The sequence below is a fragment of the Portunus trituberculatus genome, chromosome 17 (assembly GCF_017591435.1).
Source record: "Portunus trituberculatus isolate SZX2019 chromosome 17, ASM1759143v1, whole genome shotgun sequence".
Taxonomy (NCBI): domain Eukaryota; kingdom Metazoa; phylum Arthropoda; class Malacostraca; order Decapoda; family Portunidae; genus Portunus; species Portunus trituberculatus.
Genome location: NC_059271.1, coordinates 27188993 through 27207524, shown reverse-complemented (window position 1 = coordinate 27207524; position 18532 = coordinate 27188993). Strand labels below are relative to the sequence as shown.

Genomic DNA, 18532 nt, shown 5'->3' with positions numbered 1-18532 from the left:
ACATTTCGGCAGTGAGAAAAAGGCTGAAGACAGTCAGTCAGAGAAGGGGAGTTGATGGGACGAAAAGTTTTTGATTCCAACCTATGTAATAAAACTGTGTGAGTGGAATCCTCCAAACATGCGAAGAGCACTCCATACAACAATAGATAAGGCCCCTGTACAGAATTAGCAGTTGGAAGGATGAGAAAAACTGGTGGAGACACCTCAGAATGCCTAACTTCATAAAAGCTGTTTTAGCAAGAGATAAGATGTTAAGTTTCCAGTTAAGATTATGAGCAAAGGACAGACCAAGGATATTCAATGTAGAAGAGAGAGACAGTTGAGGGTCACTGAAGAAGAGGGCTTAGTTGTCTGGAAGGTTGAGTTGATAGATGGAGAAATTGAGTTTTTGAGGCACTGAAAACTACTAAGTTTTCTCTACCCTAATGAGAAATCTTAGAAAGATCAGACGTCAGGCATTCTGTGGCGTACCTGTGTGATATGTTGACTTCCTGAAAGGATGTGGAAAGCTGTAGGGTGGTATCATCAGCATAGGAATGGATAGGGCAAGAAGTTTGGTTAAGAAGATCATTAGTGAATAATAGAAAGACAGTGGGTGACAGGACAGAACCCTGAGGGACACCACTGTTATTAGATTTAGGAGAAAAACAGTGGCCGTCTACCACGGCTGCAATAGAATGGTCAGAAAGGAAACTTGAGATAAAGTTGCAGAGAGAAGGAGAGAAACTGTAGGAGGGCAGTATCAAAATCAAAGATTTGTATAAGACTCTATCAAAAGCTTTTGATATGTCTAATGTGACTACAAAAGATTCACTGAAATCTCTAAAAGCAGATGACCAAGACCCAGTATGGAAAGCCAGAAGATCACCAATAGAGTGACCTTGATGGAAGTCATACTGGCAATCAGATAGAAGATTGTAAAGTGACAGATGTTTGAGAATCTTCCTATTGAGAATAGATTAAAAACTTTACACAAGCAAGAAATTAAAGCTATAGGGTGGTAGTTTGAGAGATTAGAATTGTCACCCCTTTTTAGGAACAGGCTGAATGTAGGGAAACTTCCAGAAAGAAGGAAAGGTTGATAGACACAGTCTGAAAAAGTTTGGCCAGGCAAGGTGCAAGCATGGATGCACAGATTTTGAGAACAATAGGAGGGAGCCCATCAAGTCCATAAGCCTTCCAAAGGTTTAGGCCAGCAAGGGAATGGAAAACATCATTACCAAGAACTTTGATTGAAGGCATGAAATAGTCAAAGGGAGGAGGAGAGGGAGGGACAAGTCCAGAATCATCCCAGGTGGAGTTGCTAGCAAAGGTTTGCGAGAAGAGCTCAGCTTTAGAGACAGATGAGATGGCAGTGGTGCCATCATGATGAAATAAAGGAGGGAAAGATGAAGAAGTAAAGTTATTGAGATGTTTTGGCCAGATGCCAGAAGTCACGAGGGAGTTTGAGTTTGAAAGATTTTGACATTTTCTATTTATGAAGGAGTGTTTGGCAAGTTGAAGAACAGACTTGGCATGATTCCAGGCAGAAATATAAAGTGCATGAGATTCAGGAGATGGAAGGCTCAAGTACCTTTTGTGGGCAACCTCTCTATCATGTATAGCACAAGAACAGGCTGTGTTAAACCAAGGTTTAGAAGGTTTAGGTTGAGAAAAAGAATGAGGAATATACGCCTCCATGCCAGACACTATCACCTCTGTTATGCGTTCAGCACACAGAGATGGGTCTCTGACACGGAAACAGTAATCATTCCACGGAAAATCAGCATAATACCTCCTCAGGTCCCCCCAACTGTCAGAGGCAAAATGCCTCAGGCATTGGAGAAATAGGGCAAGATACAGAAATGAGACTGTGATCAGAGGAGTCCAACAGAGAAGATAGTGTAACAGCATAAGCAGGATTAAAGGTAAGGAACAGATCAAGAATGTTGGGAGTATCTCTAAGACGGTCAGCAATGTGAGTAGGGTGTTGCACCAGTTGGTCTAGGTCATGGAGGATAGCAAAGGTAAAGGCTAGTTCACCAGGATGGTCAGTGAAGGGAGAGGAAAGCCAAAGCTGGTGGTGGATATTGAAATCTCCAAGGATGGAGATCTCCGTGAAAGGATAGAGGGATAGAATGTGCTTCACTCTGGAAGTTAAATAGTCAAAGAATTTAGTATGGTCAGAGGAGTTAGGGGAGTGATACATAGCACAGATAAATTTAGTTAGGGAATGACTATTGAGTTGAAGCCAAATGGTGAAAAACTTGGAAGATTCGAGAGTGTGGGCACAAGAGCAAGTTAAGCTGTTGCGCACAGAGATGTAATGTCCAGCTTTGAAACGAAAATTAGGATAGAGAAAGTACGAGGGAACAGAAAAGGGACTACTACCAGTTGCCTCAGACAACTGTGCTTTGGTGAGGAAAAGAAGATGAGGTTTAGTAGAGGAGAGGTGGTGTTCCACAGAGTGAAAATTAGATCTAAGACTGCGAATGTTGCAGAAGTTAATGAAGAAAAAGTTGAGAGAGGTGTCAAGACATTTTGGGTCACCAAAATGTCTTGTGTGAGCGTGAGGACATTTCTGGTGCCCTCCCCAGAAGGGGACTCCAAGAGTGGATTTAGAGTTGCCATTTTTTTTTTTTTATTTTAAGTGAAGGGGGTGTGTATGGTAAGTGCATGTAGTTTTGTGACAAGTAGGAGAGCTGTCTTTAGAGGTCAGGCTGTGACTGCCCCCTTGAGTTGTGAGACACAAAGGGAAATGTTCAGTGAAATCACAACTAGCTTTAGTGGAAAGTTCACAGCATCCCCTGAACTAGTGTTATTTGACCTAGCTGGGAGTAAATTATCGTTTCAGTAAGTGTCTACTACCTCCTCCTCTTACCACACCTATGTCTGTATTTGACATCAGTTATTGACAACACTGACAGGAAACTAGTTTCACTGCTTCACTTTATAAATACTTTTTTAGTTAGGAGCTGATGTACTTGAATGCACATAGTAAACAGTTGAAATAATACTGCCACACTGTGGACACCTGCCATAATATTCACGGGGTTGGACTGGAAAACACTATTAACTTGAAATTCAATTACTTTTTTATCTTAATTCTATGGAAACAAATATATGGGATCAATTTATGTGGAACTACTAGAGTAAACAAAAGCAGCAGTGGCTAACCACAACCTGTCACTTGTTTTGTAAATAAAACATGAAGGTTGTAGATACTTAGTGACAGTGCTACTGTTGCCTCTACCAGCTATTAACTCTGAGGATCTAACAGGCTTTCATAATACAGTAAATCCAACTTACATCAGGGATATATCAGACTCAAATAAGCTGGTTAAGTTGGACACTTTCAGGATTTTCATTTATTTATTTGAGTGTGTGTGTGTGTGTGTGTGTGTGTGTGCATGCCATAACTACACCTAACCCTCCATTATCGCGCCCTTATCGTGTTTTGGCATTATCGCGCACATGTGAAAATCTGCAAAATTCTGTTTTAACGCATCTGAAAAATCGTTATCACGCACCCGCAGTAGTAGTAGTAGTAGTAGTAGTAGTAGTAGTAGTAGTAGTAGTAGTAGTAGTAGTAGTAGTAGTAGTAGTAGTAGTAGTAGTAGTAGTACCCATATCACAACCTAACACTGACGAATGTTTAGATGGGGGAGGAGGAGGGGAGAAAGATGATGATCATGAGGAGGAGGAGGAGCCAGCAGCCAATCATTGCTGTGTATTCACATCAAGTGATCTGAATAAGGGAACTGAATGGTTGTGTTCACTCTGCTCACCACCACCACCACCACCATCCCTCAGTCTCACACATGTATTCTGTTGTTCAGAGCTGTTTTCTTAGGAAAATTTTGGGTTGAGACACCAATTTATTAATTTCCTATTTATTCTTCACTTTCATTATCACATTTTCCGCTATCATGCAGTTTTTTACGCACCAATTTTGCGCGATAATGGATGATTAGGTGTACATTACCTATTTATGTAATGCATTACACAGTGTTAGTCGTAACATGTGTGCAAAATGAGTAAGACGAGAGAAAAAAATAAATAACACTTCAGGTAACACAAATAAGCTTTCCCCCTATTGGTCACACTTAAGTTGGGTTTACAGTAATCATAAAATGCTATAATTATCAGAGAAATGAGTAGCACAACTGGCTATAGAGTAACTACCTCTGAGAAACAGCAAATGGACCACTAGTTTTTTCTTTGTGATCTAATTTTGAAACCATTACAATATGATAAACATTGGTAATTGTATGTTTGATCTTTACCAAAACAAATGCATCCTCTCTGAAAAAAAAAGGTATGTATACTGAAAATGAAATAAGAAACAGTGCATATGAGTGTCACATGGTGGATTAGAGGCAAATAGTTCTGATCTTTTCTCTTGAACTGCTTTCATGTTTAAAAATAGTCAAGTCTACTCTTAATTTCACTGATATATCTATTTCAACATTTGCTTTTGTTATTATTTAAATATTTTGTTATTTCAGTTCAGCTTAAAAGAATTACAAGTAGCTTACATTGGGCTGTAGCAGGATCAATTACACTGATGTGGTTTGTTATACGCTGTACAACGCAAATTTGGCCAATTCCTCCAAGCTGGTGAGCTAGATTCTTCGGTAGACAAACAACACTGTCTTTGCATACTGGCACAATATCAACACTGCAAAGTAAATACAAAGATATCAATACCTGAAGGCATAAAAAAATTGAAATACCACAATGTAGAAGAAATGCCACCTATATACCTAAAGGTAAATTTGTAGTTGTAGCTGTTTGAATGGATGTCATGGGAGATAAGTTTCTTGGAATGAGTCCAGCGGCATGGAACAACTGAATTGAAGAAGTCCACCAGATGACGAGCACCTTGCTCATTGGAAAAGTAGAAATCCAGTCCTTCTGTAAGTTGAAGTTAAACAAACTATATCAGAATCTCTGGGTAGTTCTTAGAAGTAAAATTATGGACAAATTACAAGTCTAAGATGCAAGTTCAAGGAACTGTTGCCTTTATCAGTAGCTATATAACTATTTCATCCAAAACTGATATCAGAGACAAAAGGAACATACAGGGTAAAGACATTTACTATCAGTAGTATCAAGCAAATAAATCTCAATAAAAAAAGGGACTTACAGAGTTTGTGCTCCCTTGTTAAGACAAAATTTCTTGTCCTTAAATCAATAACTTCACAAGTACAAAGGCTTAAATTTCAAAAATAGGAAATCATTATTTACTGAAATAAATAATTACAAAGTTTGGCAAAGTAATAATAATAATAATAATAATAATAATAATAATAATAATCTACAAGAGATGTCATTATTACTCAGTAAAGAAGCATCTATATATCTCTTGCCAATGCTAAGCAATTTCACCTTGCAATGCTTACCATGCAAAGGTTTGATGCCCAATGCCTTCCCATGGGCATTGTGCTTCATGATCAGTTGCTCCAAGTAATAGAAAGTTCGCTTGTGGTCAGCCTTCTGTCGTACCTGAAAAGGTTTACAATTACATTGTGTGATGTGCTACGCTATATTGATAAAACTGTAAGCAAGGAAAACTAATGGAAAAGTACAACACATCCATCTATCAGAAAATTTATGATTAAATTAATTCTTATCAAGTATGATTTTTTTATTGTCATTTCATGAACATTTAACTGCATCACTGATGCAGTAAATGAGATGCTCGTTTCACCAATTCCATGTCCATCCTTTAGAGAGTAGGTTTGAGGAGGCAGCCAGTGTATTCCAGTTGTTGCTGAGCAACATGAGAAATACATGAGAATCTAATAAGTTAATCAGAGACAGCCGAAAGAGATTAATTTTCCTGCAGAGGCAAAATGACAACCACTTCTTGATATGCAACCCATACTGTATCCTTGTGGTTGCTCTCCAGGAGTTAAGCAGAAATCTGGCAACGTATGACAAAAAGCCTTAACTTGTGTATGGTTCCCAGATAAAATCATCGGTTAAAATAAACCCTAGAGTCTGATGATGTATGAGAGTTGAGGTTTGTGGCAGCACTAGGGGAAGTTGAGGAATGAGAACAGGTGGTGCTGCTAGTAGCTAGAGAGCTGACGGGAACCAGCCTTAAGTCAGCCACAATGGGAGAATCATCATTATTGTAGCTTTGTGTTCCTGGATTTTCTGGAGGACTCTTGATATAATGGTGAAAGGTGGAAAAGCATAAAATTTTTTGCTAGACCAGGTCATCATCAAGGCATTAGTATGAAAGGCACAAGGATTTGGCTTCCAGGAACACATAAGTAGGTAATTGGGTATTTAAGCAAATGGCCAACAAATCAACATCAGGTGCCTAAAAGAGCTGAGAAAGACTTCGAAAAATATGGGGCTGTAACATCCATTCCATATCCATGTTTTCCACTTGGGATTCTTTGTCTTCCTCTATACTATGTAGACCATGTATATGTTGTGTTGACAAAATAATATCCCTTGACACAGCCCATTCAAAAAACTGTTCTACTATCACATGAAGGTTTTGTCCTGCCACAATAATCTAAGCAGGAAATTGCAGTGACATTGTCAGAATGGAGGCAGATATGAGATCCCCTGTTATCCTAGCACAGGTGCTGTAGACCCATTAGGATGGCTTTTAATTCCAGTTCATCATGAGCAGAGTGATCATCATTCCTGGTATCCCCCACTACTACATCCCAACCAGTCAGGGAAGCATCACAAATCAATTCTAGTTGATGGGGACAGGATTGTAATGACTTTGTTTTGTGAAGCAAAATTCTTAACCCAGTTAAATAAGTCCTGGGCATGACTGTCTAAGAGAACAGATGAACTATAATTCTCATGAATGTGAGCAAGTTCTCTGCAACAAAAAATATCTAAGTACTTAAACTTGAGTGAAGCCAACACCACAGTAGGATCAGAAGCTACAACCATACAAATAAAGGAGAAAACCTCAAACCAAGATACATCTTTGTTCAGCAGTAGGAAGCCCTGTGCTTAATGTGCTCTTTTCTCCTAGGTGTCAAAGCGGCAGTCATGTCAACAGAAATTAATATCACACCAAGGAATTCAATTTCTTGGGTAGGCTGTAGTACAGATTTGTGTGGATTGACAATGAGCCCTAAGGAGTCAAAAAGGTTCAGGGCATAAGAAACATTACATCTTAACATATCAAGCAGTCAGCAATAAAAATGCAATCATCCAAATAGCATGACACAAAAATTCCAAGTTTACAAAGATTTGAGAGGACAGGTTTCAACAATTTTGTAAAATGAAAGGCACTGAAGTCGAGCCCTGAAGACTTAAACTTAAAGTTATGCCAAAACTTGGAACCAGTTTCTGTCCTCTGGCCTCACGTACACTGAAAAGTAAGCATTTGTGAAGCCAATTGACATGAAATAACAGTTGTAGTGGATAAGGGTATCATATTTGAGGGTGTCCATCTCAAAAAGTCCATGGTCAACACAATTATTAAGTTCTTTCAAATTCAGAATAACTCTGGCTGTACCATCTCTTTTAATGGTAGAAAAGAATTTAGAAAGGAACCCATCATCCCCTGCTACACATAAATCTTCTAAGATTTTCAACATGGCAGAATCCAGGACTTTTTGATCTGCAAGAGACAAGTTAAGAGGAGGTAACATCCACAAAAACTCAAAATTTTCCATGCATCGCATTGTGAATCCATTTGTCTGAGTAGAGATGACACCACTGTGATCTAGTAATAAACATTTTCCCTCCACAAAAAATATCTAGTGTTAACCAAAGGCATTAATAAGGGACTTACTAAAGGTAGTCTCACTGGGGAGTTCTGTCTCAGTGTCCCCCACTCCTGGAAAGACCTCTGGCCTAAAAAGACCTTGTCTGGAAATGTGGCCTTGACTGTTGTGGGTAAAGTCGTCAAGGTAGCTCGCGAGGTGGAGCAAATTGTCTCCCAGGAGCTGTGTATGAATGGAAGTTGGACTTCTCAAGTTTTTTAGACTTGTGTATATACTACTCATTTCTTTATGACTTTGAAGGGGAACAATTAATTCTTGCTGCCTTCACAGTCCCAATTGCAGGGTTCTGCCAAGGTAGAGTCATTCACATGAGCCTGTGCAACCATTTTCCATACCTGACTGATGTAGTTAACTGTGGAAGTTAGCAGCTGCAGGCTGTTATTAAGACCATCAAGGAAAAAGTTTAAATGCTAATTTTTCTTCTCACCAAAATTATTAATGCAACGGGTAATGGGAACCAGTGCTTTTGTCAACAATTTATTAGTAAGTGAAAGCTGGGTATCAACTAATTTTTGCGCCAGCACTCATTACCTTGATGATGGCAAGATTGGTCGCTGGGACCTTTAAGTTGGGCACATTAACTGGGAGCTTAATCTTATCATATGTGAGTATCACACCGTCAAAAGGAAGGCTGACATAGCACACTCGCATTAATTAAGAATGCCAGCCAGATGTTTAGATAAAAGGTCACCTGTTCCTTCCTCACTATGGAAATTGCCTGCAACCTCATCAAGAGCCTTATGGAAGGCAGTATCATGTATCAACCATAGTATCACCGGTTGGCAGTGCGGTGGAGAGCAAGTCGAGGTCATCAAGGAGGTCAGGCTCAGGCAGACACTGGGAAACTCCAGCTGCCTTATCCTCAGAAGGGGAGAAGTCAGGGAAAAGACTAAAATTGGCCCAAGATGACAATGTAGGATCTGCCTGCTTGTCTAATTTGTTAATTAGAACACTCAGCAGGGTAGATAATCAGTCCATATTGAGACATAACTGGATTGTTTATGTTGCACGAGCCATCAACAGAGTTGGACAGACTGCGGAAAGTGCAGGTGGCCAGTGGCTGAGTACTGCAAACATCTCAGGAGACCTTCTTTTTGCTTTGCATTGCCTTCCAGGGGGTCCCTCTCAAGTCATTTCCTTCCCCAGGCAGACGAGGAGTACATTGGTGTTCCCTGGCCCTTATCCTGTTCTGACATAACTTGTCAGAAAGAACAGAGAAAGTTGGGTAACACAAAGGCCAACATATATGTCCTTGGATCATATGTGTGTATTCACCATAGTGCTAACAGCTTCCTGTAGTGATAACAGGGTGAAGGTTAATCAGGCTGACTTCTTAGAGAAAGCTGGCAAAAGAAGCCAAGTATATTGATGAGTGGGAGTAATAGTGGCCACTGTAAGGAAGTAGCAGTGGGCACTGTGGACTGTACGGAAACTAGCAGTGAACTGACGTGGAATTGGCGAAGCAAGCATCTTGTTGGTTACCAGTGATGTCAGTTAAATAGTCGTGAAATGAAACTACATTTCAAGAAATGAGGAATGATATGATTAAGGCTTCCTCAGTCCTGCTGTAATAGTAAACATAACATTGGAGGATTAAGTTAATGTGAACTTCAGGGAGATATCATTGAGGTACCCACCTGCACTACAGCCCGCCAATAATCTTTGGCCTCCACCCGATGGCAGTCATCACACATTTGGCCCACTATCATATACTCCACAATGAAATCCTGCTGCAAGACAGCTCCAGCTTGAATCTCCTTTTGCACCACAAGCTTTACCTACAACAGATAAAAAATTTCTTTTATGTAAGAAGGAAAAACTGGCCAAGAGCAACAGAACAATTAAAGAAAAGGACCCAATGAGATGCTAATGCCCCAGCAGGATTGAAAGTTAGCCAAAAGAATGGGCTAAATGTCTTTAAACCTCCCTTCTAAATGAGTCAAGTTATAGCAAGAAGAAAATACAGAAACAGGTAAGGAGTTCCAGGTCTACCAGAGTCCAGAGAAGAGATGAATAATTGAGAGTATGGTTATTTCTTGCATTAGAGAGGTGGATAGAATAGCAGTGAGAAAAAAAAAATCTTGTGCAGTGAGATCATGGGAAGAGGGAAGGCATGCAATTAAAACGATTCAAAGAGCAGTTGCCATGAAAATAGTGGTAGAAGCTCATAATAGATGGAACAAAGAAGCGGTGAGGAAGAGGTTAAAGATAGTCAGTCAGAAGAGATATGTTACTGTGACAAAAAGCTTCTGATTCCAACCTATTTAAGAGAGCAGTATTTATTGAAAATTCTTTTGAAGTACATACCTAGGAAAAAAGTGAATATGAATAAACACAGTAAGTAAATTTGTAATAATACAAACCTTATGAGATGCTCCTGAAGCATTTTTAAATCACACTAGCATTCATATTTGAACTGTGAGCAAGTTAGTTTCACAGAGGAAACATGGGATCATGACTGTCACCACCACACTTGAGGAGGTGGGTGGACCCAGAATGTTCAGCCATATTGGCCTTGAGCTTCCTGCCAGAGGATTCCATGACGGACAGAAAGTGAGCCTAGGGAGGTGCCAAAAGTGTATCATGGTCTTAGTTAGGTGTTAGACCAAGTGTGTAGAACAAATGTTTTATCATGTGTGACTGCTTGTTAAAGGCCACTCTAGCCCCAGACAAGAGGTACAGGATAATGTGGGGAGGTACCGTGTAGTACTGAGATCAGTGTGAGTGTTGTGTCGGGGTGCTGCAGGTATTTTATAGTTATAGGGTCTTTGGTGTAATTAAATATATGTATTAGGCTTCAGTAAGCCTGTTAGTTCTGGTCCCTTGTCCCTGAGTGGTCCTCATTGCAACTTCATCATCTGTGACACTACCCACCTATAAGCTTTTGTAGTGGTTCAACCCACTACAGGGGGTGGTAGCTGTGTGAGCTGTCATGCAGCTCAGTGTGGTCTATAGTCCCTGTAGGTATACTTGAAGAGTATGGGAAGTGCTGTTCAGCTTACACCCATTAGTGGCACAGACAATTTTATTTATGGTGATACCCATATTAGGGTCCATAGTACCACCCAAATGCATCTTTGGTGTAACCACCTAGAACCTGGGTATCATGGTGATATATAGGCAACTTTAAACCACTCAACAAATTCAAACCTACACATGGATGTCTGCCTGATCCCACGCTCACCACCATAACCACTACACCACCACATCCCTGCCAAACCAACACCGGGAGCAGGAGTGCTAGTGTGGAATACCTACATTATGATCAAATATATGTGGTATACCTATATAGCAATTAAATAAAAGAATATGAAAAATAGAAGAAAAGAAGAAATATGACATAAAGAAAAGAAGAAAGATGAACAAAAGATAATGGGCTAGGTCACTGGGTGGTTATTATTGTGGGGCTGACCCACTCAGGGTCAGATTCAGGGAGGGTCAAATACAAAAGGAATGACCTTTTAATGACCCAAGACCAAGTGTCTCAGAAAAACATCCAAGAAAAGGACAAACAGTTAGTCATATTGTTGTTGTCATTAACATGTTGCTACTGGACCAGTTCTGGTCTGGATCAGTTCAGGAGGTGCTGTGAACTTACCATCAATGCTAGTTGTGATCTCACTTAACATTTTCCTTTGTATCTCACAACTCGAGGGGGAAGTCAGGAAGCTGTGGCGTAGTGGATAAAGTGATCACTGTGGGGATCAGGCAGATGTCCATCAATAGGTTCGAATCTCACCACATACCACCTTGAAACTTTGCCATTAGTTGAATGGTTTAAAGTTACCTATATGACACCATGATACCCAGGTTCTAGGCAGTTACACCAAAGATGAGCTTGGGTGGTGATATAGGCCCTAATATGGCTACTACTATAAATAAAATTGCCTGTGCCACTAATGAGCAGAAGCTAAACAGCACTTCCCATACATACTCTTCAAGTATACCTACAGGTGCTATATGCCATAAAAAAAGTCACAGCCTGCCCTATAGAGACAACTCTCCTCACAAAACTACATGCACTTACTAAACACACTCCCTTCACTCAAAACTAAAAAAAATGGTGACTCCTAATCCAGCCTCAGAGTCCTCTTCTGGGGAAGGAACCATAAATGTCCCAAGGTCAGACTGCTCTCTCAGTAGCGACCCAAAATGTCTTGACACCTCCCTCAACTTTTCTTTATTAACTTCTGCAACAATTGCAGTCTTATATCTAATTTTCAATCTGTGGAACACCACCTCTCCTCTACTAAACCTCATCATCTTTTCCTCAATGAAACATGACTGTCTAAGGCAACTGAAACTAGCTCCTTTTCTGTTCCCTCCTACTTTCTCTATCCTCATTTTCGTTCCAAAGCTGGATGTTGTGTCTATGTGTGCAACGACTTAATTTGCTCTCATGTCCACACTCTTGAATCTTCTGAATTTTCCATTATCTTGCTCTGACTCAACAGTCACTCTCTAACTAAATTAATCTGTGCTGTCTATCTCTCCCCTAATTCCTCTGACTATAATAAATTCTTTGACTATCTAACTTCCAAAGTGGAGCACAATTTGTTCCTCTATCCTTTCGCAGAGGTCTCCATCCTTGGAGATTTCAATGTTCACCACCACCTTTGGTCTTCCTCTCCCTTCACTGACTATCCTGGTGAACTAGCCTTCAACTTTGCTATCCTGCATGACCTAGAGCAACTGATGCAACACCCTACTCATAATCCTGACCGCTTAGGAGATATGCCCAACATTCTTGACCTTTTCCTTTCCCCTTTTTGCTTATGCTGTTACCATATCTTCGTTGGGCTCCTCTGATCACAATCTCATTTCTGTATCTTGTCCTGTAATACCAGTACCAAAACATGACAATGGCAGTGGCAGGGAGGGAGGGGCCAGAGCTTTGTTAAATAACCATGTGTGTGGCTGTTCGATTACCAGATATTTTCACCACTACTAAGTCTTTGGTGTTAATGTAAGTTTATAAATGAAAAAACACAGACAGAAACCAAGAGAATGTTATTCTGACAGCCGCAGCAGCACAAAATGGCGGAGGAGGGGAGGGAGAGGCCAGGGAACCTTGTATACAACCACGTGTGGACATTCAACTATCAGGTATTTTTTGAGTATTAAATTGAACTTTTGCGTTCAAGTATTGAAAAGTTCAACTATTAAGATGTTCAAGTATTGAGTCTCCACTGTGTATATATATATATATATATATATATATATATATATATATATATATATATATATATATATATATACACACACACAGCAAGATACTTTGCTGGTAAGGCAAATCTCAGGAATTACAAGACTCCATGAGATGCTTGTTTGAGTTTATCAGAGAAAGGGATAAATGTTTGACAATACTCTTGAAATAGATAGGTGGACATAATAAGTGACTGAAAAAAAAAGTCTTGTGCAATGAGGCCATGAAAGGATGGGAAGGATGGAGTTAGCTAAGTCAGAGGAACAGTTAGCATGAAAATAAGGGTAAAAGATAGCATAAGATGCAACACTGCAGTGATGAGACAAAGTTTAAATAGAAAGGCTAAACACAGTCAGTTAGAAGGGAGGAGTTCATAAGACAAAAAACGTTTGAATCAACCAAGTAAAATATTCTGGTACGAGTGGAATCCTCCTGCATAGATGTGAAACATATCCCATACATGGAGAGATCAAGTCATGCGTTCTGTGGCTTCCCTGCAAGAACTGTTTACTTCCTGAATGGTTAGATGTTTACAAAGGATGTGGATAAGTAACATGCAACTGAACAATATCAAAATGGTTATTTTTTTCATCTTAAGATATTAAAGATCACAGTGAACAGATAATACTGTATTGCCATCAGAAATTTACTGAAAATACAGAAGAGGTAAGAAGAATGATAAAAAAAAATTATGAAAAAGTTTGAAATCTATGAATCTTTGAGGAAAACATGGCAAGAATATTATGAAACTGATTTAAGATATTCTTGTGCAAAACATGTATTGGACACTGGTATGTATCTCCACTTCTCAGTATTATGGTAACTCACCTTAATACGCTTTGAATGAGGCTCAGTCCAGACAAATCCTGCATCAACCAGTCGCACCTTATTTAAGCCTTTCATTTTCTTGAGACAGAGTTTCAAAAGGTCTTTGGACTCTAAGGCTGCTGGTACCCAAGTAGCTGGTGGATCCAAGTATCTTTCACATCCTCGGCAGAAATATAGTGTATGCTGTTTAGGAATTCCTTCCGAGATGTCATTTTGTGCCCGCACACAGGCAATGCAGCGATTTGTTGGGTTAGGTTGAATCTGAGCCCCACAATCACAGCACAGACTGAAACAAATATATGAACATCATATGAATGCATAAAATTTTTGTTTAGTATTACTTTTATCTTCTTGGCCATAGAACAGTGGCAATTGCCACCTCTCTCATCAGATAGAGCCTTTTATTCTGAGTAATTTCAACCCCATATATATATATATATATATATATATATATATATATATATATATATATATATATATATATATATATATATATATATATATATATATGCTCTGGAAATGTATCATAATGCCACTAGCAAATACACTTAAAATATATTTATCCTGTTCTCTAAGCTATACATTAAATTGTAAATTATCAATTAGGTTAGGTTAGGCTAGCCCATATTAAGCTGGGTGAGGACAGGGTATATTAATTTTGTAGTTATGTTAGGATACTAGAAACAAGATCAAGATCAGTAAGTGGAGGCATTAACAAGACCAGCTGCAATAGTGCAGCTTCCGGCTTACTTTTGGTTGTAGGAAATGGGATGCATGAATTTCATATTTACCCTTTATACTTGAAAAAAATATCCCAATGGAAATGGCTACCAGATTCATTCAAAGCATATCTAAATCTATCAGGAGAGAGAAAAAAAAAAAATAAATAAATAAAATAAATAAATAAATAAAAACTAACGAGATGGGCAAGCAAGAATAAATGTACAGTTCTTTATTACAAGGTAACAAACATTTCTGTCTTTAAACATGTATACAAACAACTTTAATTCTGATATTTTTATCTTGGATAATGGAAAACCTGGATGCTTTCTGGTCTTTGGATTTTATTGAATAATGCAAATGAATAACTGCCAAATAAACACAATTTTTTCCCTTCGGGGGAGCTCAGCTGTCCACTTGATTTTTACTAGATACACTATCAACTACACAGTAGTCTCTTCTCTGATCGAGTGATAGAGGTTTCGCCACCAAGAGTGTTCATGCCTGTGGTTTCGTTACCAAATATGAATCTTGTTTAACACCCAGTAGATTTGCTACTTAAACTCTTCACTGATTTTAACAACATCCCATTACCTCCTAACTCTCTAAATGGTCAAGAACAAGATAGCCAACAGAGATGTCAAAACAATGGATTAAATGTAGACCTGAAACAAACACAAACTCAATCTATAAACAAATCCAAGAAATTTAGCTGTCAGTTTCATAGGAAAAGCCTATGCAAATATGGTGCCAAAGGAAAAGATTGTCAGTACGAACACCCAACCATCTGTGAGTAGTTTACTAGGAATGGGGATAGTGACCAAGGATGCAAACATGGTAAGAACTGCAGGTATTATCATCCACATATCCACAACAACTCCTAGAGATATAGAAAATGTTACCAGACTGAGTGCCATTACATTCATCTTCTTAGAACAGCAACACCAGCTCTAACACACCAGCCAAATGGTCCAACAACAACAATACTAGTGCAATTGGCTCACTAGCCAGTACAGATCATGCCCCAGGGTTTAGGCCTAAAAGCTCTCTGGAAACAATGCTTGTAGGAAACATTCACGGCCTGTTCCCAATAGCTAAAAAAGACAAATACCTTTCCTAACTGAACTTTCAAAGCTAGAAGGCACTCCTTAATTGGCCTGAGTCCCATCTTCATAACAACATCAACAATACAAAATTTGGGGTTGAAGGATATACAATATATATATAAAAAAAAAAAAAAAAAAAAGACACCCCAACTCCTCAGCTGGCCCTGATGACATAGGTACCAACAAAGCTCCTCCTTAATTGCCAAGAAAAACTTAAGTCATCCAATCCCTTTCCTGTGTGGAGATGCTCCATGGACACTGGTGCTGTCCCAGCAGCCAATAAAGAGGCCAATATCACACCTATATACAAAGGATGGGAGAGGGATCTAGCCAAAAACAACAGACCAGCAGCGCTGAATTCTCATATCATCAAAATACTTGAAAAAACCTTAAGAGACAAAATCTACTCCTACATAGATACTCAAAACCTAATGAATCCTCAACAACAGGGGTTCAGAAAGGATAGATCCTACCTCTCTAAACTCCTCCAGCAGTATGACTATATACTTAAAGAACTTGCCAAGGGCCACAATGTCGACACCATATTTCTAGACTTCGCAAAGGTGTGTGATAAGGTTGATCATGATGTGTTTTCTCCACAAGCTGTGGGGTCTAGCAACTACAGGAAAAATGGATGTTTGAGTGCAATTTCCTCACCAAATGCACACAATGGCAAAAAATCTAAGGCCAGTGAAGTTGTGAGTGGAGTAACCCAGTGATCTGTCCTTGGTATATTAGTATTCATCATACTGATGGAGGATGATGGGATCTAGAGAAAATATATAACTGGGCTGACAAAAAGATGACTTTCTATGGTGAAAAGTTTGAACTCCTCATATATGTTAAGATGCAGAACATTATAGAACAGACCTCCATTCTTACAAGTAAAACATATCCAACTGAAAAATCATCCCACATCAAATGTCTCAGCATACATCTCAATGAAAATAGTATATTCTTATACCACAATCAAGAGACGGTTGAAAAAGCTACAGAAATGACAGGTTGGATTTTGAGAACCTTCCATATGAGGGATGCTTCCTGTATGCTGATCCTATGGAGAACCCTAGTAGAGCCAATTTGGATTATTGTAACCAGCTCTGGTCTCCATATAAAGTAGCAGATATTCAAGCTATAGAGTCAGTGCAGTGCTCCTTCACTACATGTATATGGGAAGCTCAAGGACTGGGATCATCTCCAAAAGCTGGGGCTCTACTCACAACAAAGCAGAGAAGTATAGGATAGTATACATTTGGAAAGTCTTTGAGGGCCTGGTACCAAATCCCTCCAGCCCTGGTTCAGAAATAGAGCCCAAAGAGAGCTCTAAGATGAGACAAATGTGACGACAGCCAGGATGAAAACTCACGTGTCCACCAGCCTAGGCTACAAAGGATATCAACTATTAAATGCCTCCCACGACCTGTCTGGAGCCTTACTAAGTGCCATACTGACAAATTCAAGGCACCGTTAGATAGATTCCTTATGAGTGTGCCCGATTAACCTTCTGTACTTGGGTATACTTCACTGTGTCGTGGATCACCACGGCTGTGAGGGGAACCTCATAACACCACTAAATGAGAACAAAGTGAAATATCATTATTGTCATATAAGTGGATAATTTGCTCCTGTATACATTAGATCCTCATTGTTAGTTGTATATACTGATGTTTTCATGGGTGGCAAGTATTTTGAAAGCTATCAGTTTAGCCTAAGTCACCACTGTCCTAATGGTGCAGTACAAGTGTATCCTTTCCAGGAATGCTACACAGTGTGATATATATGTGAACAATAACAAATCACCTTTGAAATAACAGTAAGTATACTTAAGTAGCTAATAATTGTGGTAAAATTAATTATATATGCAATAATTAAGTGTGAGAAAAAAAGTCCACCTTCTATGGTGATCACGTTTCAGGAACTTCACATGCAGACTATCGGAAGATGGTGAGTGGGAAACTAAAATTGAAGTGGACCTACCATGGTTGCCAGCAACTGGATTAACTTTTACATCTTGCTGTGAAACCTTACTTTTAGAAATGTACTTCTTGGGATAAAACCATACACTTGAATGTGATTTGCTTTTAAAAATATACTAGTCTGTATAAAACGAGTATCAAAAGTACTCCTATTAAGGGATCAACCACCAGGAAGTGAAATGACAGGTGGCAAAACTTCTGGAAACCCTCTGGTCCATGTGTTTTTGCTGAGGCTATAGTTGCCTCTACTGGGATAGGTTACCTAATGATGTGACTAAATCACTAGAACAGAACTGAGAGATGTTTCACAAAGCGGGCTCTATGTCTTAAAAGACTGAAATCACTATCTGGTGCCAGCTACTGTGAAACTCCAAGCCATGTCATAACACCCTACACTGGTGCAGAAAAACATGCTATAACCAAAATCATCCTCTACTTTATATCAATAAGCAACTAAATTTCGAGTGTGCCAGTCTCACCACACCTTCACTCCACATCAGGATTACTTACATCACTCCCACAACAGGATCTTGAGGACTCATGTACTCCATAGCAGCTGCAGCTTTTCCTTCCTTGCTGATGTGGTTATAATGCCTGCAAAAACAACACTTTCTTCTCAAAACGGTCACGTTCTCTCTCTTCGTCCTTCTTTACAAGAGAAGTGTGAGACAGAGGCTTCCTTCTAACCTCTAAATCTTGGAGATTTTATGGGACCAAGACTGGTGTCACAGCCTCTTGTCTCCTAAATGTGGCGACAGCGAGACGTCTTACGGTCAGATTCTGGTGAATTATCCTGTGGTATAGAGGAAGCTCATGGTGTGCTTAGATGCCTTGAAAATTAGGTAGTAATCTCAGAAATCACCAAAAGTTCAAGATTCTTTAAAGGCCTCTCGCACCTGCTGCTGTTTTCCTAGCAGACTCGCCCTCGTGTTCCTAAATCTT

At 39.4% G+C, this 18532-nt stretch overlaps 1 protein-coding gene across 1 annotated transcript in view; it reads right to left on the bottom strand.

Annotated features, from left to right (window-relative positions):
• LOC123505187 (60S ribosomal export protein NMD3-like) overlaps positions 1-18532 on the bottom strand; it is a 28439-nt gene extending 9907 nt beyond the window's left edge. The window contains exons 1-6 of the mRNA XM_045256350.1: positions 18101-18532; positions 13789-14074; positions 9392-9532; positions 5385-5487; positions 4746-4896; positions 4518-4660 (exon numbers count right to left, since the gene is read on the bottom strand). Coding sequence (XP_045112285.1) covers positions 4518-4660; positions 4746-4896; positions 5385-5487; positions 9392-9532; positions 13789-14074; positions 18101-18141 — 865 coding nt within the window. The 5' untranslated portion in view covers positions 18142-18532. The remainder of the gene's footprint in view (positions 1-4517; positions 4661-4745; positions 4897-5384; positions 5488-9391; positions 9533-13788; positions 14075-18100) is intronic.